This window comes from Sorex araneus, chromosome 8, assembly GCF_027595985.1.
Source record: "Sorex araneus isolate mSorAra2 chromosome 8, mSorAra2.pri, whole genome shotgun sequence".
Lineage (NCBI taxonomy): Eukaryota > Metazoa > Chordata > Mammalia > Eulipotyphla > Soricidae > Sorex > Sorex araneus.
In genome coordinates this window covers 44,752,878-44,780,570 of record NC_073309.1, presented here as the reverse complement: position 1 = coordinate 44,780,570, position 27,693 = coordinate 44,752,878, and the positions used below count along the sequence as shown (strand labels likewise).

General features: G+C 57.8%; 2 protein-coding genes across 4 annotated transcripts in view; both read right to left on the bottom strand.

Annotated features, from left to right (window-relative positions):
• Positions 1-1,678: 1,678 nt before the first annotated feature.
• Positions 1,679-12,015, bottom strand: SHKBP1 (SH3KBP1 binding protein 1). The gene is made up of 18 exons (XM_004620734.2): positions 11,868-12,015; positions 11,603-11,656; positions 11,430-11,475; positions 11,241-11,314; positions 10,896-10,954; positions 10,401-10,481; positions 9,151-9,312; positions 8,966-9,056; positions 8,696-8,886; positions 8,191-8,306; positions 6,562-6,649; positions 6,347-6,463; positions 4,432-4,602; positions 3,559-3,714; positions 3,116-3,212; positions 2,417-2,595; positions 2,157-2,271; positions 1,679-2,061 (listed from the first exon to the last, which is right to left on the bottom strand). The coding sequence occupies exons 1-18, from the start codon at positions 11,951-11,953 to the stop codon at positions 1,848-1,850; spliced, it is 2,097 nt and encodes a 698-aa protein (XP_004620791.2). The 5' UTR covers positions 11,954-12,015; the 3' UTR covers positions 1,679-1,847.
• A 351-nt stretch (positions 12,016-12,366) lies between these two features.
• SPTBN4 (spectrin beta, non-erythrocytic 4) overlaps positions 12,367-27,693 on the bottom strand; it is a 94,752-nt gene continuing 79,425 nt past the window's right edge. For 2 of the 3 annotated variants that reach the window (XM_055145822.1, XM_055145823.1), the window contains 11 exons: positions 25,875-26,255; positions 24,630-24,874; positions 21,221-21,359; positions 21,032-21,116; positions 20,460-20,656; positions 18,002-18,639; positions 16,721-16,790; positions 15,855-16,147; positions 14,489-14,662; positions 14,297-14,339; positions 12,367-13,424 (listed from right to left, as the gene is read on the bottom strand). In XM_055145822.1, coding sequence (XP_055001797.1) covers positions 13,263-13,424; positions 14,297-14,339; positions 14,489-14,662; positions 15,855-16,147; positions 16,721-16,790; positions 18,002-18,639; positions 20,460-20,656; positions 21,032-21,116; positions 21,221-21,359; positions 24,630-24,874; positions 25,875-26,255 — 2,427 coding nt within the window. In that variant the 3' untranslated portion in view covers positions 12,367-13,262. The remainder of the gene's footprint in view (positions 13,425-14,296; positions 14,340-14,488; positions 14,663-15,854; positions 16,148-16,720; positions 16,791-18,001; positions 18,640-20,459; positions 20,657-21,031; positions 21,117-21,220; positions 21,360-24,629; positions 24,875-25,874; positions 26,256-27,693) is intronic. The other variant, XR_008631261.1, reaches the window with a different exon arrangement.

Sequence of the window (27,693 nt, the reverse complement as noted above, 5' to 3'; positions counted from 1 at the left end):
AGCCAGGATATTCCAGACACTTCCTACCCTTTGGTGTTCATGCACGACTTTAACCCTGGCGCTAACAAAATGCTTTCTTGCTCCAGGTTTTCTGATAGTCCCTCAGCTGTCCGTTCCAGAAGTTCATCAGTATTCTAGAAACATGTGTGATCTAGATTCCCCTGCCCAGGACAAAATAGTTTCCCTGTCCGAGATCCACTAGCATCACTAAACCCCTCCAGCCCCACCTCCTTTTAGACTCCCTACACGAAAGTATCCCCCTAGAGTAGAGAAACAATGTTTGATGCTTGCTCTTCAAGCCCCTGTTCTCCCTTGAACATAGAGCTCATAGCTTGTTTATCTTTTTTTTTTTTTTTGCTTTTGGGTCACACCTGGCAATGCACAGGGGTTACTTCTGGCTCTGCACCCAGGAATCACTCCTGGCAGTGCTCAGGGGACCATTTGGGATGCTGGGAATCAAACCCGGGTCGGCTGCATGCAAGGCTTACACCCTACCTGCTGTGTTATCACTCCAGCCTTAGCTTGTTTATTTTTGAGTCTCTTTGCTTGCCACCTTCTCCACCCTTGGGAAGCCTGTATCCTGTCTTGAACATGTAGAACACGTATTTCCTCTCTCCTCATATCTCTCTCTCTCTCTCTCTCTCTCTCTCTCTCTCTCTCTCTCTCTCTCTCTGTCTCTTGGCAACACCCGGCAGTGCTCAGGCTCTTCTAGCTCTGTTCAGGGAATCACTCCTGGCAGGGTTTAGGGGCCCATCTGGGGTGCTGGGGATTGAACCTGGGTCAGCCCTGTGCCAAGAAAGTGTCCTACGTGCTGTACTATGACTCTGATCCATCCCCTCAGCCCTTTTGAAGGAAGTTTCATCCAATAAAAACTATTTTGGTGTCAGAGTGATAGTACAGTGGGCAGGACATTTGGCTTGCATGCGGCCAAACCTGGGTTTGATCCCTGGAATCCCAGATGGTCCCCCAGCACGGCCAGGAGTAATCCTGAGTGTAGACGCAGGAGGAACCCCTGAGTATTGCTGGGAATGAGCCAAAAAGCCAAAACAAAAAAATATTTTGGGGTAAAAAGTCATGCTATTTGCTGCTACATGAAGGGATCTGGGGAGTATCATGTGCGAAGGTAGTCTGAAGGAGAGAGACTGACACTGAATGATCTCTCTGAGAGAACGGGAGGGAGGGAGAGAGAGGGGGGTACCCTCCATAGAGACAGGCTGGGGGGTGGGAGAGAAACTGGGGACATTGGTGGTGAGAAATGTACACTGGTGAAGGGATGGGTGTTGGAATATTGTATGACTGAAATCCAATCATGAACAACTTTGTATCTCACTGTGATTCAATTAAATTTTTTTTTTTTGCTGGGGGGGGAGCTGGAGCAATAGCATAGCACACCTTGGGAATAAAAGTTGCCAAGGGTGCACCTGGAGTGCTTGTGGATCACAGAGGGGAAACCCAGAATTTGTGAGGTGACTAACAAGACTCTGAGCCCCTAGACAGAACCAAATGCCTGAAGTCAGCTTGGAAACCAAAGCATCCCCCTTCTATTCTTAAACCTCCACGGCAGATGTTCCTAAACAGTGCAGCCAGAGGCTGGCTGGACCCCACACCTCTCCCACCTTATCTCCGGGGATACCCAGGCCCTCCGAGAACGCAACGGGGTAACTGGCAGTGAGAACTTTATTAGGTGAGGGCATGACTTTGGCTCTGAAGGGGGGGGCAGTGGGGTTTTAGTAACAGTGACCACTCCGTGGAGGCCCTGGCCCTGAACCCAGAGCGCTGCCAGGAGGAGGGGAGGCACGCGAGTCCCCCTGGGACCTGTGTATCCAGAGGCACGGCGGAGGCGGTGTTCAGAAGGATGTTTCGTTGAGCTTCACCTTGGGGGGTGCCGCGTGGGGCTTGGGAGCAGGTGTGGGTGGCCGTCGGGGCTCGGGGGCGCCCCGCACCAGCTCCTGGCAACGCTCCACAAAGCTGCCTGCTCCCCGACGCCGGGCCTCAGCTTGGGGGGTGCTGGGGCTCCCTCGGCGCCCGCACAGGGAGGGGCTGCTGGAGGCTGAGTGGAGACTGGGGGGGTGCAGTGCAGAATCAGTACCAGTCACCTGGGGGCGAGGGGTCCCCTGCTCTGCCCTCCCCTCCCTGCACACAGAGGCCGAGACTACCTGGAGAGGGAGGCGTGGGGCGAGGAGCTGGGGAAGGCGCCCCGCGAGGCAGCCAGTGGGGTGAGCTCATACTGCTCCAGCTGCTCCATCAGCTCCTCCTCCGTCAGGCCTCCGGCTGGGGACCAGGGGACAAGAGAAGGGTCAGGCAAGGGTCAAGGGTCGAGCACCAGGATGGCGGGTCGGGACAGGAGGAACGTGTTAGTCGGGCATTGCCAGGGCAGTGCAGAAGCGGCAGAGCGCCAGGGCCAGGGCAGCCGTACCTGGGGCCTGGCCAAGGCCGTCCATGGCGGTGGTCAGGTCCCACATGGCCAAGCTGCCGTTGGCCTGGCCGGTGAGCAGGTAGCGGCGGGGCCGGGAGCCCACCCGGCGGGAGGCCTCACACTCCAGCACGGTGAAGGCGGTGGTCGGGGAGCCGTCCACAGAGCGCACGGAGCACACCCTGTGGGCACCCCGGAGCACCCCCTGAACACACCCTGTGGGCATCCCCTGAGCACCCCCTGCAGGCACCCCGGGGGCACCTGTTAGCACCCGCTGTGGACACCCCAGGAGCAGCATCTGAACACACTCTGTGGGCACTCCAGGAGCACCTCCTAAGGACTCCCTGTGGGCACCCCGGGAGCACCCCCTGTGAGCACCCCTGGCTCCCTGGGGCGGCTGCTGCCTCCTGCATGCCCACCCTGACATCCCAGACGCATCTCAGGGAAGATGTCCCTCAGGCCAGATGCCCCAGGCCCACCCACACCTCCTGCCTGGGGTCCAGCCGATGGCCTCCACCCACCTGGTGGGGTCAGTGCTCCCCAGGAAAGCCAGGGAGCCCTCCAGGCCTCTTCACACAGTACAAGCACCTCTGGGCTCCCGGCGCTCTCACCCTCTGCCTGTCCCCCGCCCCTGTCTCACCCTCTGCCCGTCCCCCGCCCCTGTCTCACCCTCCGCCTGTCCCCCGCGGCCCTTGGCCTCACCGCTGCCCAGTGGAGGAGAGCCGCACGAAGAGCTGGCTGGCGCTGGGCACCACCTTCTGGATGAAAACCTGCTGGTCCTCTCTGTCACCGTAGGGGCCTGGCCAGGTCCGAGAGGGGCAGGAGAGTCGGGTCAGCGGGATCCCAGCACCTCCTTCCCCACTGCACCTCGCACAGGATTGGTCCCGGAAGCAGGTAGACGGGTTCAGGCCCCGTGGTGTGTGTGTGTGTGTGTGTGTGTGTGTGTGTGTGTGTGTGTGTGGTGTGTGGTGTGTGTGTGTATGTGTGTGTATGTGTGTGTGAAGGGGGGTTGTCCACGGGGCTCACAGGGGGTGCAACATTTAATGGGGGTTGGTGGGACCAGCTGGGGGTAAATGAAGGTCAGCCAGGGTCGGGGGTGGGGGCGTCTCGGGGTCAGGAGGGGTCCGGGGGCACAGTGCACGTACCGATGTCATTGCCCGCGCTGCAGCCGCCCTGGCCGTCGGCGGACTCCAGGGCCAGGATCTTGAAGGAGGCGAGCGGGGTGGAGCCGGGCTGCGTGGAGATCATGCCGCGGAAGCGCGTCACGGACCACGTGCGCACGTGGTTGTTGTCGGCGCAGACTGCGGGCAGGGCCAGGTTGGTGGTCGGTCCTGCTGCCTCAGCCTCCACTGTCCCCCCCGCCCCTCAGGCCCAGGACGTCCTCCTAGCCCCAGGCACCCCCCACCCCAGCATCCCAGCAGCCGCTCCGCTTCCCTTCCCGCTCCAAGACCCGCCCACCTGGTCTGTTTCCTCCTGAGCGGCCCCGCGTCCCCTCACAGCCGCTCTGCTGGCCCTGCTTTCCAGGGACACCTCCCCAGGTCCCACTCCTCGCCTCCCCGTGACCCCTTCTTCTCCATAGGTTATTTTTGAGCTGGTGGGGGTCCATGCCCCGCAGTGCTCAGGACTTAACTCCTGGCTCTGTATTCAGGGATCATTCATGACTCTGCTCTTAGGACATCCTACAGGGTGCCAGGGATTGAACCCGGGTTGGCTGCCTGCGAAGAAAACCCCCTCCTGGCTGTGCTCTCTCTCCAACCCCTCTCCAGAGCTGCCATCCCTGCCCGGGACTGATTTCCGGCTGCAAACATTCACTGCCCCATCAAGGGCCCTCCCTGCCACTGCGGCCCCTGCATTGGGTACACACTTGGTGCCCAATAAATGCAGGTTCTGGATTGCTGAGTGCTCCCCGGGCTGATCCTTGGGCTGGGCTCCTTCAGGCCACGGCCCCGGGAGACCGGCTCCTCCATACACTGCCCCCGCCACCGTGGGGACAGGGACGCAGGTGCCCCCAGAGCCACCTGAGATGAGGTGCTTCTCCGACAGCATGATCTTGGTGACGGGACTTCGGTGCACTGTGAAGGTCTGGAAGAGCTTCGGGCCTGAGCCCACGGTCTCGGGGTGCTGCACTATGACCCGGACGCCCCCAGAGCTGGTGCCATAGGCAATCTCAATCCAGTTCCCACTGTCACCTTGTAGGGGCCACAGAGATGGGGGGAGCTGGGGTCACACAGGGAGGTCAGCTGGGGTCACAGGGGTGGGTGGGCAACAAGAGGACAATAAGGACATTTCAGGGAGAGGGTGCTGGGGGGTGCAGGTGCAGGTTCTGCTGGCAGGAGGCCTGGGTTCACTCCACATGGTCCCCCAGCACTGCTAGGGGGGCCCCCTGAGCATTGCAGGGTATGGCCCCCTGCCCCCCCAAATCAAGGAACAGTCAAGAGTAAGGCCAGGGGCTGGGGCAGGCTGGAATAAACGCTTGGGCTTCAGTTTGATTTTAGCATCAATGACAGTGACTCCACCCCCCACCACATAAAACTAACCACTCCCCCCACCCAAAAACAATTATCACTGTCATCCCATTGTTTGTTGATTTATTCGAGTGGGCACCAGTAATAATGTCTCTGTTCCTCCCAGCCCTGAGATTTTAGCAGCCTCTGCTTACTCATCTTTCCCAACAATTGGAGGCTCCTTCAGGGTCGGGGGAATGAGACCTATTGTTACATATATATATATATATATATATATATATATATATATATATATATATATATAAACTGGAGTGATAGCACAGGGGTAGGACGTTTGGCTTGCATGCAGCCAACCCCAGTTTGACTCCTCTGTCCCTCTCGGAGAGCCCGGCAAGCTACTGAGAGTATTCCACCCGCACAGCAGAGCCTGGCAAGCCACCCATGGTATATTCTATATGCCAAAAACAGTAACATCAAGTCTCACAATGGAGACGTTACTGGTGCCCGCTCCAGCAAATTGATGAACAATGGGATGACAGTGATACAGTTATATATATATATATATATATGTATATATATATATATATATATATTCAAATATCTGCCAAAGAACAAAGACAAAAAAGAATAGCTCAGAAAATCCTCACCATTGAAAGAAAGCTCCAGGGGCTGGAGTGATAGCACAGTGCACTGCCCAAGCACTGCCCCCACTTTATTCATCTTTGCATTTCTTTTCCATCTCTGCCTCTGGGCAGGAGGCTGGCACTCTCAGCCAGCAGAGAGGTTCAGAGAGCCCTTGGGCAAAAGCTCCTTCAGGGGTGCTGGAGCAATAGCACAGCAGTAGGGCGCTTGCCTTGCATGCAGCCAACCCAGGTTCAATCCCTGGAACCCCACAGGGTCCCCCAAGCCCTGCCAGGAGCGATCCTTGAGTGCAGAGCCAGGAGTAAGTTCTGAGCAGCGGTGGGTGTGTCCCGCAGCCAAAAACTAAAAAACAGTAAAAGAGGAAATGAAGAGACACCCTTCATTCCATGGGAGGCTTCTGGATGCTTCCCCTTTCGTTCTGTTCTCTTAATAAAACTTTCTTCATTCAAAAAGATAAAGAGGCCAGAGTGGTAGTACAGTGGGGAGGGTGTTTGTCTTGCAACATGGCCAATATGGGTTGGATCCCGGCATCCCATATGGTCCCCCGAGCCCCACCAGGAGTGATTCCTCAGTGCAGAGCCAGGGGTAACCCCTGAGCATCACCAGGTGTGGCCCACAAACCAACAAAACCCATTTAAAAAAAAAGTGCACTCCTGGAGTGTTTCTTGAATGGCTTTATGAGAGGTCCTGACCCTTCTCTGCATCCATCCCGCAGGCCATGGCAGAGGGACAGTGGTGGACTGGGGCTGGCTGGGGGACAGAGGTGGACTGGGGCTGGCTGGGGGACAGTGGTGGACGGAAGCTGGCCACGCTGGCCATGGCTTACTGGTCTTGGGGGTGAGGTAGACGCTGAGAGCTGTGACCCCGTCCTCGGCTGGGTCCCGGTAGAGCTCACTGACCAGGAGGTCGTTGTCCTTCATGCGCAGGGGGAATTTCTGCACATCTGGGGGTCATAGGAGGGGACAGAGGTTTGTTCAGGCCTTGAGGGGGCACCCTGCCCAGACCCTCGGGGGCTTAGGGGCACCAGAGGTCAGCGCTCACCCACATAGTAGATGGAGCCGTTGTTGCAGCCAAGGAGGAGGAAGGATCCGGCTGCATCGTAGCTGGTGATGGGCTGGACCTCCTGGACCTGGAGCCACAGGACAGTGCGTGGTCGTGCCTCCGCGGTGTCCTGCAGGCCAGCCCTCTCCTCCCCACTCCAGAACCCGGCCCGGAACGGCCCATAGCTCTCCCATCCCACACACACCAGGTCTCTCCCAAGCTGTCTCTGAAAGTGGCTAGGGCCAGCGAGATAGTTCAGGGGGCAGGGCACTGGCCTTGCAGAAGGTGGACCCACATGGTCCCCTGAGAACTACCAGGAGAAACCCCTGACCCCAAAACTGGAAGGGAAGAGATAGGATAGGGAAAAAAAGGAAAGAAGGAAGGAAAAAAGGAAGGAAGGAAGGAAGGAAGGAAGGAAGGAAGGAAGGAAGGAAGGAAGGAAGGAAGGAAGGAAGGAAGGAAGGAGAGGAAAGAAGAGAAGGAAGGAGGGAAGGAAGGAAGAAAGGAAGGAAGGGAGGGAGGGAGTAAGGGAGGCAAGGAAAGAGGAAAGGAAGAAAAGAGAGGAAATGGGAGACAGAGAGAAAAAGAAAGAAAAGAAATGAAGAAAGAAAGAAAAGACCTAGTCCTAAATCAAGACTGAAAAACAGCAGGGAGTGTTGAATGGGTTTTTATTTTCCATGAAGTTAGATTTTAAAGCATAAAAACTATGGCTAAATTTGATGGCTGAAATTTAGGACTCAAATTTAAATTTGAGGGAGAGAGAGAGAGAGAGAGAGAGAGAGAGAGAGAGAGAGAGAGAGAGAGAGAGAGAGAGAGAGAGAGAGAGAGAGAGAGAGTGTGTACAGGGGTTAAGGAGTTTGCCTTGTACATGCCTGACCCCAACTCTGAATGTGGCTCCACTGACAGTTCCCCAAAGGAGTCAGGGGTCACTCCTGAGCACAGAGCCAGGAGCCCAGAATTGTGGCCCGCAAGTCAAAACAAAACCCAGTAAGAGGAAAAGGTTTAAGATATTCCCAGAGAGACAGTACAGCAGGGAGGGCACCTGCCACGTGCGTGTCTCACCATCTTGTCATGCTCGCCCAGCGCCCCAGGCTTGGCCCCCCGGCACCCCACCGCGTCCCCTGAGCCCCACCAGGAATGGCCCCTGAGCACAGCCAGGTGTGGTCCCAAAACTCAAACAGAACATCTGCAGGCACCTTGGTGGGTCTCGGCCGCCCTCTCCACAGGCTGCCCGACCAGCGGCCCAGTGCTGCGGCCCCCCGACTTCTGCTGACTCCCTGCCTCTTGCCTCTCCCACACACCACCAAGGAGGAGAAAGCAAGGCCACGCATGGATTCTTTCCCACCATGGCAGACTCGCCCTGGTGGGTGCAGGGGCGTGGGAGCCTCTCGGGGTGTGGGACTCCCGTGCCAGGAGCACCCCTAGCCCACCATCCTTCCTCTCAGTCTCGTCCCGGCCCCTCTTCCAGGAAGGCCTCCCCGATGACCGTGAGGTCATTAGCAGCTGAGTCCCCAGGCTCCGGCCCGTGGCAGGGCTCCCTCGAGAGGGGGTGGGCAGGGGGGAAGGAGCCTCCTTCCTGGAGACCTGCAGGAAGTCGGGGGAATTCCCCTGGCAGTAGGTGGGTCTCACCTGCCAGTGCTTGGTGACTGCATTCCACACCCCAATGCGCCCCGTGTGGCTGGTGGCGATGAGCTGGTTCCCGACGAAGAACAGGGCCTCCACGGGCACCCCCAGATGGAAGACTCCTGCAGAGGGCAGGAAGTGCTCAGTGGGCCACTCCTCTGTTCTGAGTCGGAGGGCTATAGAAGTGGGTTGATTCTGGGCCACACTCGGTGGTGCTCAGGGCTGACTCCTGCTCTGCCCCTGGGGATCACTCCTGGGGGGCCCCTCTGGGGTGCTGGGGATCGAATCCAGGTCAGCCTCGGGGAAGGCAAACGCCTTACCTGCTTTACTCTCTCTCCGGTTCCCCCAAAAACACAATCTTCGGGGTCAGAAAACTGTACAACATTCCTGGGATAATTTTCTGACTCTCTGAGCAGGTGCCAGAATTCCAGCGGGGCGAGGCACTCGAAGGCCATGGGCGGGACTGGCATTCAAAAGGACGGAAGGTTCTAGAACACGCAGGACACCGTACCTATCTCGGAGCCACCGCCTTCGGCCTGCAGGGCCCACAGCAGGATCTCGCCGCCCGTGGCCGCGGCCACCATCTTGTCATGCTCGCCCAGCGCCCCGCCCAGCACCCGGGCGGTGAGGGCCAGCCGCTCGATGGGCCAGTCTAGGCGGGGGCTGGAGAAGATCAGCTGCCAGCCCGAGGCCTCCTTCAGCCTGCAGGGAAGCAGGGGGAGCCATGGGTCCTCACGCCGTGTCCTCCCCCTGCAGAGCCCCCTGCCCGCACCCCGCTCACCTATAGCAGACCAGGAACTGGCTGTAGGCCACAGCGATCCAGTTGTGGTGGCCACACACCAGACGCACCATCCCGGGCTCCTCCGGCAGCCCTGGGAGGCGGGGGCAGTCAGGGCGGGGGCAGTCAGGGCCGGGGCCTCGGGGTCCACTACCCCCCCCTGGGTCTCTGGGGAGCCAGAGCCCTACCTGGAGGGGAAGGCGGGACCTTCTCGTCCAGCATGCGGCCCAGCAGCCCGGCATTGCCCAGGTTGGGGGGCATGGTGTTGCTCCGTCGGACGGGGGCGGGGCGGCCCCCAGGCTGCTGGGGTCCCACCAGACTGTGCCGGTTTCGCCGCTTCACTGGAAACACTGAAACAGGGAGAAGGAGTGGAGACGATCAGTGTCGGGCTCCCTGGGGTCACTCCTGGCAGTGCTCAGGGGACCTTATGCAATGCTGGGGATAAAACCCCGGTCGGCCATATGTAAGGTACGTGCCCTCTCTGCTGTACTACAGCTCCAGCACTAAAAATTATCTTTATTTAGTTTTTCAAGTGATTTTTGTTTTGGGGCCATACCTGGCAACGTTCAGGGCTCTGTGTTCAGGGTTTACTCCTGGCAATGCTCCGGATACCATATGGGTGCGGAGATTGAACCTGGGTCAGCCACATGCAAGGAAAACACCCTACCTGCTATATTATTGCTCCAGCCTAAAATTCATCTTTATTTTTTTCTTTTCATCTTTTTAAAACAAGGCAAAGCTAAGGAAATTATAGCATAGGGCTCAGGGACGCGGCTCAGTGGTGGAGGGCCTGCCTGTATCACCCCCTCTGGACCTTAGTACATCAAAACAACAAAGATCTGGGCTAAAATGATAGTACAACGGGTAGGGCATTTGCCTTGCACGTGGCCAACCCGGGTTGGATTCCCAGCATCCCATATGGTCCCCTGAGCACCGCCAGGAGTAATCCCTATGCATCACCACATGTGACCCAAAAAGAAAAAACAAAAACAACAACAACAAAGGTGAAAAAAATGAAAAAAAAAATATTGTAGCTATTTTTATTTTTATTTGGCAAAATCCATGAAGGCAGCAGAGGTTGATTGTGGTTGGGAAAATACACTCACTGTCCTTTCTCCATGCCTTCTTCTACTCCCTTTTTGTCTTTCTCTACAAGAGACTCCTCCCAGAGAAATTCAATCTGAACTACAATTCCCACCAGGCTACGGGCAGGCTTCTGCGCCTCCAAGACACTTACATAGTCCCATTTCTTTCTTTGCCATTTTGGGTCACACACAGCGATTCTCAGAGATTACTTCTGATTCTGCGCTTAGGAATCTCCTAGCAGTGCTGGGGAGGGGGCGGGGACCCTATTTCTAACTCCTTCCCATGGATTCTGGGTTGCCTCCATATAGAACTACAATTCCTAGCGTTCTTCACCCCTCTATGTGGTGCCCACCTGGTGGAGGCAGGTAACCGTTGAAGAGGACGTTTCCACAGGAGGATCGATCCAGCTCTTCCCGCAACTGCAGACGACGAACTGCGACAGAAGGACTTGGAGCAGCCTGGGGCCGATGGGGGCTTTTGGGGAAAGCCTCCCCAGCTTTGTCTTCCCCATACTGCTACTCCGTTTAGACCCAGGACCAAACCCCATTGCCCTTAGCACTAACTCAAGCTTCTTTTTCTTCTTCTTCTTTTTCCTGGGGAGTGGGGTACACCCAGCAATGTTCAGGACTTACTTCTGGCTCTGCATTTAGGGATCACTCCTGGCGGGATTCAGGGGACCATATGGGATGCTGGGGATCGAACCCTAATTGGCCCAGTGCAAGGCAGATGCCCTACAAGCTGTACTATCGCTCTGGCCCGGAACCCAATCTTCTCTAAGGAGAGGGGGCTAAGACAAAGCAACACTGGCTTTCCTACCCAGAGGATGCTAACTGGGACCCCCACTTACCCAACGGAGTGAGCCCATAGAACTGGGCTTCGTGGAGGAGGCTGGAACTGTGGACACCCCTAGGCAGTAGAAATGACCGAGGTCAGGGTCTGGGAAATGGGCATTGCTGAGGATTCTGGGAAGAACCTTTGCAAAACTGCACAAATGAGCATTCTAAGGAGCCATGGCGCGGTGGGGCAGACATGTGGAGGGGAATTCTGGGCTACAGAAGTCAAACCTGATCAAGGTTCTGAAAGGGAGCAGAACAGAACGTCCCAGGGAGGGGTCCTGGCGGAGTGGACAGGGAAGGGGCAAGAGACAAGGGATGAAGACAGTAGGGGGCACCCCCTCATCCTCCATGCCAACCTGGGGTCCAACTCTTTGGTGCGCAGGAAGTTGAGGATGGGGGCGAAGGCGGTGGGATCCCTGTCGATGAAGATCTGCGGAGGGTTGCGGAAGGTGGTGAATGGGGTACAAAAGCAGGGAGCGGGGAGGGGGAGTTTCGTCCATCCAAACCGGCCACCCCCTTGTTCAAGCTCTGGGCTTTCAACTCACGGCTCCGGTCTCATCTTTCAGAGTCGAGATGCGCCCGCTCAGAAGGCTGTGAGGAGGGATCGTGATAGCCCGGGTCGGTCGGGGGGTGCGCACGGGTCGTGTAGGTGCGCAGTCTTTCCCCGGACCCTCCCCCAGCCTCCCAAGGCCCTCCCCAAACTCGCTCTCCCGGTCACCTGGAGAAGAAGGAGTCTGGAATCCAGGTGAGAGTCTGGCGAGAGGTACTGAACCTGGGCGGGGAAAGTAAGCCCACGCGAGGATGGAGGGCGAGCGATGCAGCTCCCGGGCTCTACGGCCGGGCGAATCCCCTTCCCCGGAGCCCGGCCAGGTGCAGGGGGCGGGGCAAGCCTTGATGGACAGGAATCTCCGGGGAGACAGGTGGATACTCCCATCCCGCTCCCCGCTCCCGAGGGTGGGGCCTCAGGAATTCCTCACGCTCACCTCTTGCCTCCCACGTTCAAATGAATCACTTCCCCGGGAGGTCCCCGTCCAGGGGCCCCCTCGGCGGGCGGCGCAGCCGCGGCCATCGCCCCCTCGGCAAGCCGGCCTGCGGGTCTGCACCCGCTTCCGGGTGTGCGGCCGGACCCCGCCCTCGCCGCGCGCTCATTGGGCCGGAGGCCCCCGGTGCTGCTGGCAATTGGACAAAGCGCTCAGCCGTCAGATCAATCCCCCGCCTCCTTAAAGAGATCCGCCTTTCCTGTCCTGGACGGGGCGGACCCGGCTGCCGCTTCGGGGAGTAGCGGAAAACATTTCTCCATCCTTCCGGCATCATTTGAGGAGTGGCATCTAGGTACATCGTCATGCGGGGGAGGGGGCACGTATTCAGGCCCATTCGTTCACCCCAAGAGGGTCACCGTAACCGTTTTCTGCAGCAGTGGTCTCTCCACACTTACCCCTCACCCCAGACGCAAGCCCATGAAACGCGAAACAAACCAGCAAAGACCGTCAAAGCCGAAGGATTTATTGTAGGTTCGTACAGTGTGCGCCTGCCACACCGCCCCTCACCGCTGGGTCCCAGCGGCTTCTCCAGGCGGCCATGGGGGCTGCCCACGACCCTGTACCCCCACTCCCCGGGGAGGTGCTCCAGCCAGAAGCATGCAGGGGCGGGGGAGGGGGTCTTCCCCTCGCTCCTCCCCTCACGAAGTGGCATTTACAGCTGGAGGGGCGGGGGGGGGGAAGAGAGGAAGACCGTTTTGAGCTTTGACGCCCCTCCCGTTAGAAGCCTTCGCTGATGCGGGGCGGGGGAGGAGGAGGTCGACGTTTTGCAAAAATAAACTAAATCAGGAATTAACCGCATGGCTCTGAGGCGACGGAGTGTGGGGAGGTTCGCGCCCCTTCACTCCCCCTTCCCAGACTTGAGATCAAGGCAGCATTGGAAGTGAGGTAAAGGCGGGAAGGGGCGTCCCCTCCCCACCCCCTAGCACCCTGGATGGTCCAGGGGACCTCACCAGCGCCCCCTTGCCCATCCCGAGGGCGGAGGGGGGGCAGGAATTTTCACTCCCACCACCCCAGCTTCTTGGGGCAGGATCTGAGGCTGGGGCAGGGGGCTTGGCTCAACTGGCCCCTGACCCGCCCCCCTCCCCCAAGCTCAGTTATTGCATAAAAATAATGGAGCCCCAGCACCTGGGGTGGGGGTGGCGAGCGGGAAGGGGCCGAGATATGGCTATAGGGGTAGCAGTCCCCCCACCACTTTCAGGGTGCAGGAGAAGTCCCCTCCTTTCCAGTGCCCGTCATGGCGCGCCCGCAGTGTTGGTGTGTCTAGGGGCTCCCGCCCCTACGGAAGAAAAAGTGTCTTTGTGCCCACAGTGTGGAGAGGACCCTCTGGGTTAGGGTTGGTCACTTCCGGCGCCCGCTGGCCCGGCGCTCCCCAGCTTCCCGCTTGGGGTTCCCCTCATCAGTGGAGGAGGTGGTGGGTAGTGTCTGCTGTCCCCAACGTGCAATCTCGGCGTGCTCCCCCACCGAGGCGGCCACCGCCTCCAGCCAGCCGTTCATCTCCTCCTGGAAGAAAGAGTAGAACAGAGTCTGTTTTTATTTGGCTTTTCTTTCTTTTTCTTTTCTTTCGTTTCTTTCTTTCTTTTTTTAAATTTCGCACTGGTAGCATCAGCCCCTGGAGCTGTACCTCTGGTCCCTCTCCCCACATCACCAGGTCCCTATTTGATAATAGATGATTCTAGAATCAGAGGATCTGCCCAGAATTTCAGTTTCCTCTTTTTTGGGGAGGGGTGTTTGGTTTGGGGGCCACATCTGATGCTGCCCAGGGGTTACTCCTGGCTTTGCACTCAGGAATTACTCATGGCAGTGCTTGGGGGACCATATGGGATGCTGGGAATCGAACCCTGGTCGGCCGTGTGCAAGGCAAACGCTCTATCTGCTGTGCTATCACTCCAGCCCCTCCATTTTATTTTTATAAATTTATTTAATTTTGTTGGTTTCTGGGCACACCCAGAGGTACTCAGGCACTACTCAGGTCCCCCTCATCCCCATATTTTTATTTTTGGCTTTTTTTGGGGGGTCATACCCTGTGGTGCTCAGGGGTTACTCTTGGTTCTGCACTCAGGAATTATTCCTGGCGGTACTCGGGGTACTGTATGGGATGCTGGGGATCGAACCCAAGTTGGCCACATGCAAGCCCTACCTGCTAGACTCTCATCCCCATATTTTAAGATATGCAAGCTCCCATTTCCTGTCTCTCTGAGAGGCTGAGACAGTGCGGCTAGCCTTTGTCCTGAGGCTCACTGGCTGTCCAACACCCTCTGCCTTTGCTTTCTCATCTCCCGCAATGAGGATTGGGACTCGATTCCCTCTGGGCTGTCACTGGACCACTGCACCCAGAGGCCAGCCAGCCCGGTGGTCCCTGAAGTACATCTCACCTCATCCTTAGCCTGGAGCAAAAATTCACTGCCATCCTGGGTCCTGTAGGAAAGGGAATAAAGGACTGGGTCGGGGGAGTCCTGGGCCGGGCCTGGCCCCCCCCCATCCCCTAGCAGGCCACAGGAAGAGGGCAGTGTGCCTTGGATCCCTCCCCGCTTCCCCGGGGGGTGGGGCGGGGGGAGGGCACTCACTGGAGTTTGAAGACGTGCTTCTTTTTCTTGTAGTCACTAGCCACCTCGCTGGTGGCCTTGTGCAGGCTGAGCAAAGGCTCCCCGCCGTGTGTGCCCCCAGAGGCCGGGCCCTTGGCATCCTTGTAGAAGCCCAGCTCCCCCTTGCTGAGAACGCAGTACAGGCTCACCCACGACCTGAGGCCACGGGAGGGTGAGAGACTCAGGAGAGAACCATGCAACTCCTTTTGCTGCTGTTCACCGCCACCCTCCAGCCTGCCTCCCACTGGGGGTCTCTGCCCTGCTTTGGCAAAGCAGATAGGCTTCCGCAGGGCTGTCCCCAAGTGAGGATGGAGTCTCCTGAGTATAAGCCTTAGCTCAGACTGGGCCTCTGACGGGGCTGGCCCTTTCTGATCCCCTTCCATGCTGAATTTCCTGAGGACAGGCAGTTCCCCAAAAGCCTCCAGCTTATGCATGGTCCTTCCCCACCTCCGCCTCCACGTCCTCCTACTCCCCCACACCCCAGCAATGCCCCCCCATCCGCTCCCACCCAAGAATAGATAGTCTGTCAGGATCGAGTTCTTGTCTCCCCAGAGTCTCAGTCCAAGAGGTCCCACCCGGCTGTGCTCCGGGGTTACTTCTAGCTCTGCACTGGGGGAAATTACTTCTGGTAGTGGTCGGGGCGCCATCTGGGATGCCGGGAATAGAACTTGGCTTGGCCACCTGCTAGGCAAGCACTAGGCTAACACTGTACTAATGCTTTGGCCCCACAGGAAGGCATTTCTCATGAGCAAAATACATCAAGGTGTCCGGGCTCATTCCCACGCTGGCCTCAACACCTGAGAGAGGCCAGTGCTTGCTTTTAGAGACGGCCCTGCGGCTCCTCTGATTCCAAGCTGGACAAAACGGATTGAGCAAGTGCAGACACTTGCACTTTCGGCCCCTGCTGGGATACCGACAGGCAGCTCCCCCCCGTTTTAGGTCCACCCCCACTTTCAGACATGCAAAGGGATCCCATCCCACCAATGGACTGACTGGCTTTCCTTGCCAGGCTCCACCTCACAAATCATCGAATTCCTCTAGACTTCACATCCAGTTTGCTTTTAGCTTTAGTCAACCCCGAGGGTGGTTGCTACGAGACTGGGTCCCGATTGTTCACGTTCGGAACAAGTTCGTGCGTTTCAGCTCGCATGTAAAACGTCAAGCAGCCAGCAACTCTTGAGCTTCTGGAATGCTCGCACTTAAGCCCCGCCCTTCTCTGCCCCCAGCCCGTCCCCTTCGCCTGGCCCCGCCACGGATTGGGCGTCGTCCATCTGTAGTCCCACCCCCTGCTCCGCAGCGCAGACCCATTGATTGGACACGAAGCCCTGGGCCCCGCCCACTCGCTCACCGGTTGGACGACTTGCGGTTAGCGTCGAGCTCGCGCTTGCGCAGCAGGAAGCCCTCGTGCTGCACCGTGTGCGCGGGCGGCGGCGGCGGCGCGGGGGCGGAGCCGCCCTGGGCCGGGGCGGAGCGCGAGCGCCGGCTGCCCCCGCCCTCCCCGCCCTCGCGGGGCCGCGGCCGCCGTCGCGGCTTGGGCCGGTCCCGCGCCCGCGGCCGATCGGGCCGGGGCGTCCGCTCGAGCGGCTCGAGCCCGTTGGGTAGGCGGCCGGGGGGAAGCTCGCGAGGCTGAGGCAGCGACGGCTGTGTGAAGGGATCGGGGAAAGGGGTGCTGTCCACCGGGGCGGGTGCGGGGTCATCGGGGGTCCCCAGCTGTCTTTAGGGCGATCTCTTTTGGAGGGGGCGACCCTGGGGCTGGAACCCCAACCCTTTATTTTTCTTTTTTGGCTTTGGGGTCACACCCGGCAATGCTCAGGGGTTACCCCTGGTATGCACTCAGGAGTTAGTTCTGGCTGTATTGGGGACTGAACCTGGGTCAGCAAAGTGCAAGACAAATGCCCTCCCGCGCTGTACTATCGCTCCAGCCCCAGGAACCCCAGGGGCCCCGCTGGCCTTGGGACTTCTAGATCTTGTTGGAATCCCTGTGGCATTAGGGAGAAGGGCCGTGGACAAGCAGGGGAGTTGCAGGCTGTCCACAGAAAGAATCTGGAGGTGTGTGAAGGGGGACGCTGACACGTGGGTGGCCTCATTGTAAGGGGGACATTTTCTTGAGCTTCTCCATCTCCCATGAAGATCTCTCTGGGGTGGGGGCGGGCGGCCTGGCCTTCCTGGGACCCTGACTTGTGCACCTCCAACCCACGCAGGGACTCCACTTACCCCAGCAGGGAGACCGGGACCTGCCTCTTTTTCTTGCAGCTGCTCCACAATGTCGGCCAGGGTGGCCTTCCTGGGGGAGAAGGGGACAGAAAGACCCAATGGGATTGGGGTGATTTCCCCAGGGACCAGAGCAGCTGCCTGGCCGAGCTCCACTCCTCTTTTTGTTTGTCTTTTGGGGCCACACCCAGAGTGCTCAGGGGCTGCTTCTGGCTCTGTGCTCAGGGCTTCGCCCTGGTGGGGCTCAGGGGACCATATGGGATGTGGGGTTGGGGGGATTGAACCCTGGGTCAGCTGAGCGCAAGGCAAGAGTCCTACACTCTCTACTAAGGTCCTGGAGCTCCGCCTCTCAGCCTGCGGGTCCATCCCCCAGCTCTCCCGCTCCCCCCACCCCTGCTCAGCAGCTGCTTCCCGCCTCTGACATCTGTTTGCCTTCCACAGCAGTGTTGGACTGTGGTTGTCGGGCGGGAGGTGGGAGCTTCCCTCCCTTTCCACAGCGCCCAGCCAGCATACAAGCCTGAGCCTTGCAGCTTTCATCACCCTGGGGCTGCCTTTCTGGCCACCCTCCCTTCTGCCCTGACCCTTTTGGATTCGTCTGTGGCCCCAGACGAGCTCATTTCCCCCTGGACTGTGAGCCCCCTGTTGCCCCACCAGCCACTGATCTCAGCACACAGCAGTCTGCAGAGTGGGTGCTCTGCATGAAATGCGAGATCAAATAGGGGTGCAGCAGTGAACCAAAGGCCTCCCTCAGGGACTAGCTGGTTGGATCCATCTGTACCACACTCTGATGAACTCGGGATTCCAGCCCGACATCCCGCGTGTGTGTGGGCGGGACTTGCTCACTCTGTGCCTCCATTGCCCATCCATAAAATGGGGAGTGCGGCTCCCCTCTCCGCCCCCTGCTGACAAGCAGTGATTGAGACAAAGGCTCTTCTCTCCAAACAGGGAGGTGACAGTGCCCCCTTGGCGTAGCAGTGAAACCAAGAACATAGAGCGCAAATGCCTGGCCAGGTCCGCCCAAAAGATTTAGCGCTGGGCCAGAGCTCAGCTGTGCACTGGCGCCTGCGGGAAAGCCCTTCTCTTCTCCCGACTCCACAACAGCCTCTCTGGGCCACCTTTACGCCCTGCTTTCAGCCTCAGTTTGCACCTCTGCAAAATGGGCACCACGGAGGTGTGGCCCTCCGCGGGCAGTTCTGAGCCGGTTCTGAACTCTCTCCCCGGGGCCTGCCGCTTCCTCTCCCACCCCGAGCCCCGCTTCCCTCACTCCCCCCCTCCCCCGCTCACCCCTTGACCAGCTCCCCTCGGACAGGCGTCTCCTGCTCGCTGGACTCCTGCCGCTCCAGCCGCCGCTCGCGCCGCTCCCGCCGCCTCTCCATCTGCTCGTAGCGGCCCAGCGTCAGGCTGTGCGCCACCTCGTGCTCCGCCGACTCTTGTCGCTCTGCCCGCCGCCTCCGCGCCGTCTCCTCGGGGTGATCCACCGATTCTTGGCGCTCGGGCCGCCGCCTCCTGGGCAGCTCCTCGGCGCGATCCGCCGCCTCCTGGCGCTCCGGCCGCACCCGGACGTGCTCCACCACCGCCACCGCCGGCGGGGGAGGCCCCGGGGCTTCGGCCGCGTCCTCGGCTGCCGCGGGCGGCGGCGGGGTCGTGGGCTCCACCCGGCTCGGGACCTCCGGCAGCCGGTCGATGCGCGGCTGGAGGCGCTCGGGCTTCAGCTCCTGGCGCACGTAGCCCACTCGGGTCCGCACCTCGGCCGACAGCGTGTCGGAGGCCCGGCGGGCCAGGGGCTCCAAGCCCCTCTCATAGCCGCCCGGCCTGAGCAGGGGCGCCGCCTTGGCCGCCAGCTCTGCAGGGTCCCCAAAGAACTTGCGCCCCAGCAGCGGGGTGGGCGGCTGCTTACTCTGCTCGGCCTTGAGTTTCTCGATCTGGTGGGAGGTGCAGAGTCAGGGTTAGGGGCCTGGCGAGACGAGGCTCAGGGGTCTAGCTTGTCTGCCTCAGCCCCTCACTATGGGGAAGAAGCAAGGACGATCAGGCTTTTTTTTTTGGGGGGGGGGTGCAGGGCACACCCGGTGGTACTCAGGGATCACTCCTGGCTCTAACAGGAGGGACCATATGGGGTGCCGGGGATGGAACCTCCCGCTGATGGCTTTGCGCCCACACCTACTCTCTGCTAGGAGCTTACGTTCTATCTCCTCTGGCAAATGCCTAGTTATCCTTAAGAACTAGCTTCATCACTGCTTTCTCTTTGCAAGAAAAGCTCTGTTCAATTTTTCATTTTTATCTATATTTTAAGGCCTGGGGGCCACCCCCAGCGATGCTCAGGGCTTACTCCTTTCTGGCTCTGTGCTCAGAGATCAGTGCTGGCAGGGCTCAGGGAACCATATGGGATGTGGGGATGGAACCCAGGAACGCATGCAAGGCAAGAGCCCTACCCGATGCACTAGCTCTCGGCGCCTATTTTTATCTTTCTGTATTTGGGCCACACCCAGCGGTACTCAGGAATCACTCCTAGCTGCGTGTTCATCAGTGGCGTGCAAGGCAGGCAAGCATCTTCACCCTACACCATCGCTCTGGGCCTCATCTTTTTCTTTCTTCTTGTCTTTTTCCTTCAGTGGCAGGGATTAAACGCAGGGCCTCACCCATGCAAGCCAAGTGCTCTACCACTAAACTTCATCCTGGACCACTAGATTCTTTTTGTTTGTTTGTTTGTTTGTTTTTGGGTCACACCTGGTGATGCACAGGGTTTACTTCTGGCTCATGCACTCAGAAATCACTCCTGGTGGTGCTCGGGGGACCATATGGGATGCTGGGAATCAAACCCGGGTCAGCCACGTGCAAGGCAAACACTCTCCCCTCTGTGCTATCGCTCCAGCCCCAAGATTCCTTTCTTTTCTTTTCTTTTCTTTTCTTTTCTTTTCTTTTCTTTTCTTTTCTTTTCTCTTCTCTTCTTTTCTTTTCTTTTTTTTTTCTCTTCTTTTCATTCACCTTTTGGGCCATTACCCACTGGTGTTCAAGACTTACTCCTGGCGGAAGCTGGAGTGATAGCACAGTGGGTAGGGTGTTTGCCTTGCATGTGGCCAACCCAGGTTCGGTTCCCAGCATCCCATATGGTCCCCTGAGCACCGCCAGGAGTAATTCCTGAGTGCAGAGCCAGGAGTAATCCCTGAGCATCACCGGGTGTGACCCAAAAAGAGAAAAAAAAAAAAGGACTTGCTCCTGGCTCTGTGCTCAGGGATCACTCCTGTCAAGAAGCTCGGGGAACCCTTTGGAGTGCCAGGGATTGAACTCAGCTTGACCACGTACAAGGCAAGCATCTTACTGCTTACTTACTCACTATCACTCCAGACCCAGATTCCTCTTTTTCACCAACCAGGGGACCACACTGGGTGGTTATGTACTAGGCAAGCACCTTCCCTTCCTCTATTTCTCTGGTCCTAAATTCCTTTCTGAGCCCCATTTCCTTATTCCTTAATGCCCCTACCTCCACCTTGACCCGGACGGGCTCTTTGTCCTGATCAGTCCCTGACCCCAGGACAATCCTGGCCCAGTGCCCCGCCTCCCCTTCTCCTGGCTGAACGGTGGGGTGAGATCACTTAGCAGGGCCTTGAGCACGGAGCCCTGAGTACTGGTGTGTGTGTGTGTGTGTGTGTGTGTGTGTGTGTGTGTGTGTGTGTGTGTGTCTGCTAGGGAGGGACAGAAAGGGGACTCTGGGAGAAGGGCCCTGGGCCTGATGTGGGGTGCTCACCGTGGTCAGGCGCCGCAGGGAGCTGAACCTCTCTTCCCAGGCTGCGGCTGCCTTGCGGAAGGCCTCATGCCGCCGGATGAGCTGTTCCACCTCGTCCACGCTGCTGCCCAGCTCCGCGCTCTGCAGGATGGGCTCCTGGGCCGTGAGCCAGGCGTCGGCCACCACCGCCTCCTGGGCAAACTGGTGCACCTCCAGCACTGAGGGGACATGGGGTAAGAGTGCTGGGGCGTCTGTGGGCACTGGATAGGATGTGGCTGTTTCCTCCTCAAGTGCACACACACACACACACACACACACACACACACACACACACGCCAGTAGCTCCAACTGCAGCCCTGACCACCCCAGGCACCTCAGCATTAAAAGGGACCAGGGTGATTTCTGAGGGCAGCCCAGGCTCCCCTACCGGCCCCCTTGGAGGCCACCAACAGGCATTCCGCGGAGACAACCTCCCCTCTCCCAGACATTCACACATGCTGCTGTGAAGACCCTTGAGAGGCTGTTGCGGCCCTCTAGGACAGGCTGGCGTGTGTCCTGAGCCCTGGAGGCCACGGGGCCGAGCCCCCACTCACTCTGCTGCAGCCAGGCCCAGTGGCGGTCCCACTTGTCAGACACCTCCTCCCTTCTGGTTTCCAGCTTGTCCAGCTGCGTCTGGATCTGGGACCGGCGGTGGTGGAGGAGAGAAGGGTCAAGGGGGGTTCCCACCCTGTGGGATGCAGCAGGGTGGGGGTTCCCCCCCACCCGCCCTGTGCCCTCCGCACCTCATCAGCCATGGCACTCTTGTTGAGCAGCAGGGAGCGCCCCAGCTCTTGGCAGGCTGTCAGCTCGGGGCCCCGCGCCTCCAGCTCAGTCTTCAGGCCCTGGTGGTAGTTCATGAGCACCTCTACCGAGGACACGTCCCTGCAGTGGGCGGCGGGCCGGGATCTGAGCCCCGGTCATGGCAGCCTCCCTGAGCCTGCCCCAGCAGGAGCTCCCAACCAGCCCCGCTGCAGGCCATCCCGGGACATCCCCTGCCCCCCCACGCCTTCGACTATGTTCTGTGGATCCTGGGGTCTTTACTGATTCCATTTCTCCTCAAGGTGCTAAAATGTCATGCTCCGGGAATTCTAATGAAGGGTTTCAAGATCCAAGCTTCCTTTCCACTAGCCGTGCTGCGGTGTGGAGATGCCACTAGTGTCCCCCACTTTTCCGTCCACGAGTCAACCTCTGCTAAGCCTGTGCTAGCCATTACGGTAGCAGATGAGCCCGTGGGATGTGGCTTAGATGAAGTGAGACACACTGAAGTATAAAAGTACACACTGTTTGTTTGTTTTTCTTGCTTTGTTTTTTTTTTGGGTCACACCTGGCGATGCACACAGGTTACTCCTGGCTCTGCACACTCAGGAATTACTCCTGGCGGTGTTCAGGAGACCATATGGGATGCTGGGAATCGAACCCGTGCAAGGCAAATGCCCTACCTGCTGTGCTATGCTCCAGCCCAAAAGTACACATTGTTAAAGGGCCGGAGCCATAGTACAGCAGGGAGGGCGCTTGCCTTGCATACATCTGACTCAGGTTCGATTCCTGGTATCCCATGTGATTCCCCTGAGCCTGCCAGAAATAATTACTGGGCACAGAGCCAGGAGTAAGCCTTGAACGCAGCTGGGTGTGCCCCTGAACCCAAATACTACACACTGTTGGGACTTGAGAGAGCACAGCGCAGAGAGGGCATTTGCCTGGCACACAGCCAACTCAGGTTTGATCCCTGGCATCCCACATGGTTCTCCAAGCCCCGCCAGGAGGGATTCCTGAGTGCAGAGCCAGGAGTAATTCCTATGGCCCAACAAACAAAACAAAGCAAGTACACCTCGGACTTTGATGCTCTTAGAACAGGAAAAGCTCCCAAGTTTTCATACAGATTCTATGTGGCAGAGACACTGGCTGGGCCACGCGGCATTCCACACCGAGCTCTTGACAGAGAGTCTCACCAACCACTTTTTGCTGGTTGGATGCATTCATGAGAAAATCTTAAATCCCGTGGCACCTATTTGTGGCTGTGTAACTACTCGGTAGCGCTGATCTAAGTGGTTGCAGAGCCACACAAATCCCAGATTCCACTGGTGAGCATGCAGCACCTTGTAAGATGTACCAAATTATTTCTGAGGGTCCTGTGTGCCAATGAGTCCTACTACTACTTGGGACTCAGCGTGTCCCTAATGAGCTTTTTGATTCTCCCCTAAGCGCTGCTGCTACAATATTCCATCTCTGTGCATATGTGTGCCTGCGTGTGTGTGTGCACATGCATGTGTGTGTGTGCGTACGTGCGTGTGTGCGCACGCGCGTGTGTGTTTGGGCCACACCCAGCAATGCTCAGGACTTACTCCTAGCTCTGTGCTTAGGGATCCTTCCTGGCCCTGCTTAGAATGCCCATCCCCTGGGCTCAGGTGGCCAGTGGTCCACTGGGGAATCCTAAGTGATGCTGGAGATCAAACCCAGCTTGGCTGCATGCAAGGCAAGTGCCATATCCCCTAGTACTACTTCTCTGGCCCCTCTAGCTCTGTCCTTCTGTCCTTCTGTGACCCTTCTTTCCCTCAGCTCCTGAAGCCAACTCATCAACTAAGAGTGGGACATTTATAATTTTAAAACATATCCTGTGACCTAATAGGAAACTGAGATTTGTGTGAAAATAAGTCGATGAGGAGCAGTGGAGGGCTGTGAGGATATGGATGAATCCAGACTGACCACGTGATGGCTGACCCGACACATGGGGTCAATATACTGTCACCGCTTTTCATTGGTTTTGTTTTGGGTCACACCCGACAGCGCTTGGGGGTCTACTCCCAGCTCAGGTTGAGGATTGCTCCCAGTATACCTAGGGGGACCATGTGTATCCACCGCGGGGCTCCCACATGCAAGATACACACTCCAGTACCTGGCGAGCATCTCCCTGGCCTTTGTTTTGATATTTGAAAGATTCTGGGGGCTGGGAATATGGCTCAGTGACAGAAAATCTGTCTTATTTTGTTTGTCTTTAGACTACACCCGCAGTGCTCAGGGCAGCTTACTCCTGACTCTGCACTCCGAATTACTCCCAGCAGTGCTTGAGGGTCCATATGGGACAACGGGGATCGAACCCAGGTCAGCCACATGCAATGCAAGCATCCTACCCGCTGTCCTATTGCTCCAGCCCCAGCTCTGTTTCTTTAGTTTAGGGGCCACACATGGTGCTGCTTAGGGGCTCCTTGCAGCTCAGTGCTCGGGGGGTCATTCCTGCCTGTGCTCCAGCCTTCTGACCAGCTTCTCAGCTTCTTTCTCTCTCTCTTTCTCTCTCTCTCTTTCCCTCCCTCCCTCCCTCCCTCCCTCCCTCCCTCCCTCCCTCCCTCTCTCTCTCCCTCCTCTCCCTCCCTCCCTCTCTCTCTCTCTCTCTCTCTCTCTCTCTCTCTCTCTCTCTCTCTCTGTGGATGCACAGGCTTGATCTGGACAGAAACTCCTAGGCCGGGAACATTGGCAGGTTTCTGCCAGACGCTCATGCAGAACCCTGACGGGAGCCAAAAACCAGTGCCTGCTAGTTCAGTAACTCTCCAACACCAGTCCACTGAGCGGTGCAGGTGTGCAGGCAGACTGAGAGGTTGAACGCCACTGGTCTGGGCGTAGGTTCTAACTGCAGGTCCATGGACCAGTATATCGGACAGGTGTGGGCCTGGGGGCTAAGAAGGCTGATGAGGAGCCAGAGCGATACGATAGTACAGTGGGGAGGGCACTTGCCTTGCACGTAGCCAACCCACGTTCGATCCCTGGCACCCCATATGATTCCCCGAGTCATCCCTGAGTGCAAAGCCAGGAGCAAATCCTGAGCACTGCAGGATGTGGCCGCCCACAAAACATACACACACACACACACACACACAGAGTAAAAAGAAGACATGTTCAGCTGATGTCACAAATAAAGGTCCCATCCTTCCCCAACTCTGTCCTGGCTTCAGTCTGTCCTGTGGCCAGCCAGCCACATGGGTGGCCAGTCAGGGACAACAGCGAAGAACAGAGGGCAGGAAGATGACCCATACTGTGAGCCCCGCGGTGACATGCCTGCCCTGGAGCCCTAATAAGGACACATGAAGTGCCCAGTTCACAGGCTCTTGCGACTTCTTTCAGGGCGGGGCCAGCAGGGTAAGAGGGGGTAGGGGGGGGCACCTGGGTTTGTCGGCAGCCCCGATCTGGCTGGCGATGCCGTCCATCCAGGAGAGCAGGTCCCGGGCCTGGCTGTGGAAGCGCAGCGCGTCGGCCGTGGAGCTGACGTGCAGGCGTGCGTCCTCGCAGGCGGCTAGCAGCTCCTTCCAGCCCTGCAGCACCTCCTGCTCTCGGCTGGCGATGGCCTCGGCGTGCTCGCCCGCGTACACTGTCCGCAGCTGTGCTGCCCCTTCCTGCAGCTGCCGCACCTGAGGGGGGAGCCGGGGTCTGCACTCGGAGGGCTGGGACAGTCTGAAGAGGCTGGGGGTCTGCACTCACACTTCCCTCCAGCCCGCTGCCTGCTTCCTTTCGGCTGAGAGCTCTACTGCTTTTATTTATTTATTTGGTTTTGGGGGCCACACCCGGTGGTGGTTAGGGGTTACTCCTAGCTCTACACTCAGTCTACAATCAGTCACAGCGAGCTTGGAGTAACATATGGGATGCCAGGAATCAAACCCGGGTGGACCGTGTGCAAGGCAAATGCCCTACTCGCTGTACTATCGCTCCAGCTTCTAGAATGATATTATTTTTTCCTTTTTTAATTAAAAATATAATTTTTAAGAACTTTTTACTTTTGGGGGGCTGGAGCGATAGTACAGCAGGTAGGGAGTTTGCCTTACATGTGGCTGACTCTGGTTCGATTCCCAGCATCCCATATGGTCCCCTGAGCATTGCCAGGAGTAACCCCTGTGCATTGCCGGGTGTGACCCCCCCAAAAAAAAAACAACTAAAAAACAAACAAAAAAAACTTTTTATTTTTATAAAATTGTTACTTGGGCCATATCTGACGGTGCTCAGCAGGGCATATGGGGTGTCAGGGATTGAATCAAGGTTGGCTGCATGCAAGGCAAGCGCCCCCCCACCCCGCGCTCTCTCTGGTCCTCTTCTTCCTTCCTTTTCTATTTCTTTTTGTTGGGGGGGGCGACATGTTGTTGTGCTCAAGGGTTATTCCCAGTTTAGCACTCAGGAATCACTCCTGGCGTTACTCATGGGACCACAGGGGATGCCAGGGATTGAACCCGTGTCGGCTGCGTGCAAGGAAAGCGCCTTCCCTGCTGTCCCAGGGCTCCAGCCTCACCTGTCTTTCCTCTCTGTCCCCCCCATCTGCTTCCCCAGTCTCCGTCCAGACTCTGACCCGCTCTGCAGCCTGCCTCTTGCTCTCTCTGCTGCCCCAGTCCCCTGTCCCGCTGGGCCCTCCCGAAGGCCCACCTGGGACACGAGTAGCTGCAGGTCATGCTCGAAGGCGCGCAGGGTCCGCTGCATGGAGCTGGCACTAGGCCTGGGCTCCGGGGGCGCGGTCAGGCGGGGCAGTCGCCGCCGCTTCTCCTCGATCTGTCCCTGCAGCTCCCGGGCGTCGCTGAAGAACTTGTGTAGCTCCCGTGAGGCGGCCAGCAGCTGCGCCCGTGTCCCCATCAACTCCAGCAGCTCGGCCCAGGACTCGTTCAACCCGTCCTTCCACTCGGCCATGGTGGCCGCCGCCGTGTGGCCACACTCGATGAGCTCGTCCACCATCTGGTTCACGGCTGCCAGGCGCTCCCGCCCCGCGGTGCCCGTCTCACTGGCGAACTCGGAGAATTTCTCCTGCAGTACCTGGTACCAGGCAGGGTGTGGGGTACAGTGTGGGTGAAATATAGCACTGTGGGTGGCCCCCCCAGCCCTCCAAAACCCCACTCTTTTTTTTTTTGGTAGGCCACATCTGGTGCTGCTCAGGACTTACACCTGGCTCTGGGCTCACTCCTGGAGCGTTTGGGGACCACACGGGATACCAGGAAGGGAACTGGGTCAGCCCTGTGCAAGGCAAACACCCTATCTGCTGTACTATCACTCCAGCCCCCAAACTCCACTCTTGGGGCAGGTAAAAAAAATAGCAATAATGATAACCCTGAAAAAAAAAAACACCCCCGGATTTTCTATAAGTGCTCCGAGGTGGTCTCAAGATGGCACACGATTCACCTGACCCCATAACCCTAAGAAATCATGAAAGTCAAGAGGCTCTGAACCTTCCCTTCCTGTTAAGCCTTTCCCCCTCCCCTGGCTTTTTTTTGCCACACCCTGCAGTGTTCAGGTCTTACTCCTAGCTTGTGCTCAGAAGACACTCCTGGCAGGGCTCCAGGGACCACAAGGGATGCAGGGGATTGAACCTGGGTCAGGCGAACACAATGCAAATGCCCTCCCCGCTATACTATTGCTCTGGCCTCCCTTCCAGCTCCCTTTAAGAAGACTGGGGGAAACTGCAGGCCATGAGGATGTCCTGTCTGAAAAGCCACTTGGTAGCTGAAGGGTACCACTGGGCAGAAACAAAGAAACATGGTGCCCTTCCAGTGTCACAGTGTTGAAATTGGGAGGTGCAGCCCAGGTCAAACAGTGGGTCCAGTGGCCCCCAAACAGTGTGGGATTCTTACTGCACATGCTTAAAAATGTAGGGAGTAATGCTGAATGGAAGGGTTTACATGGAGAGTCTTTGGCCATTGAGGATATCCAGGTGAACAAAACACCCAAGATGAACCACGAAACTTTCAGGGCTCAATGGACGGGTTTACCCCATCCCTGGGTCCAATTGAGGAAAAGCAGATTGGCCCTAAAGCTGACCAGGAGGCTAGTTGGAAGGGGGAAAAAAAAGACTATCCCAGAAGAAACTGAAGGGGCAAAAACTTATGGCCCAGGATAAACTAGGCATAGAATAGAAATATGGGGCAAGGGTGACAGTACAACCAATGGGTAGGGAGTTTGCCTAGCATGTAGTATGTAGCACTGTAGCACTGTCATCCCGTTGTTCATCGATTTGCTGGAGCAGGCACCAGTAACGTGTCCATAGTGAGGCTTGTTGTTACTGTTTTTGGCATATCCAATATGCCACGGGTCATTTGCCAGGCTATGCGGCGCAGGCGGGATACTCTCTTTCCGGGCTCTCTGAGAGTGATGGAGTAATCGAACCCGGGTCGGCCGCGTGCAAGACACAGCCCTAGCTGCTGTGCTATATGGTCCCCAGAGCCTGCCAGGAGTAATGCCTGAGTGCAGAGCTAGGAAT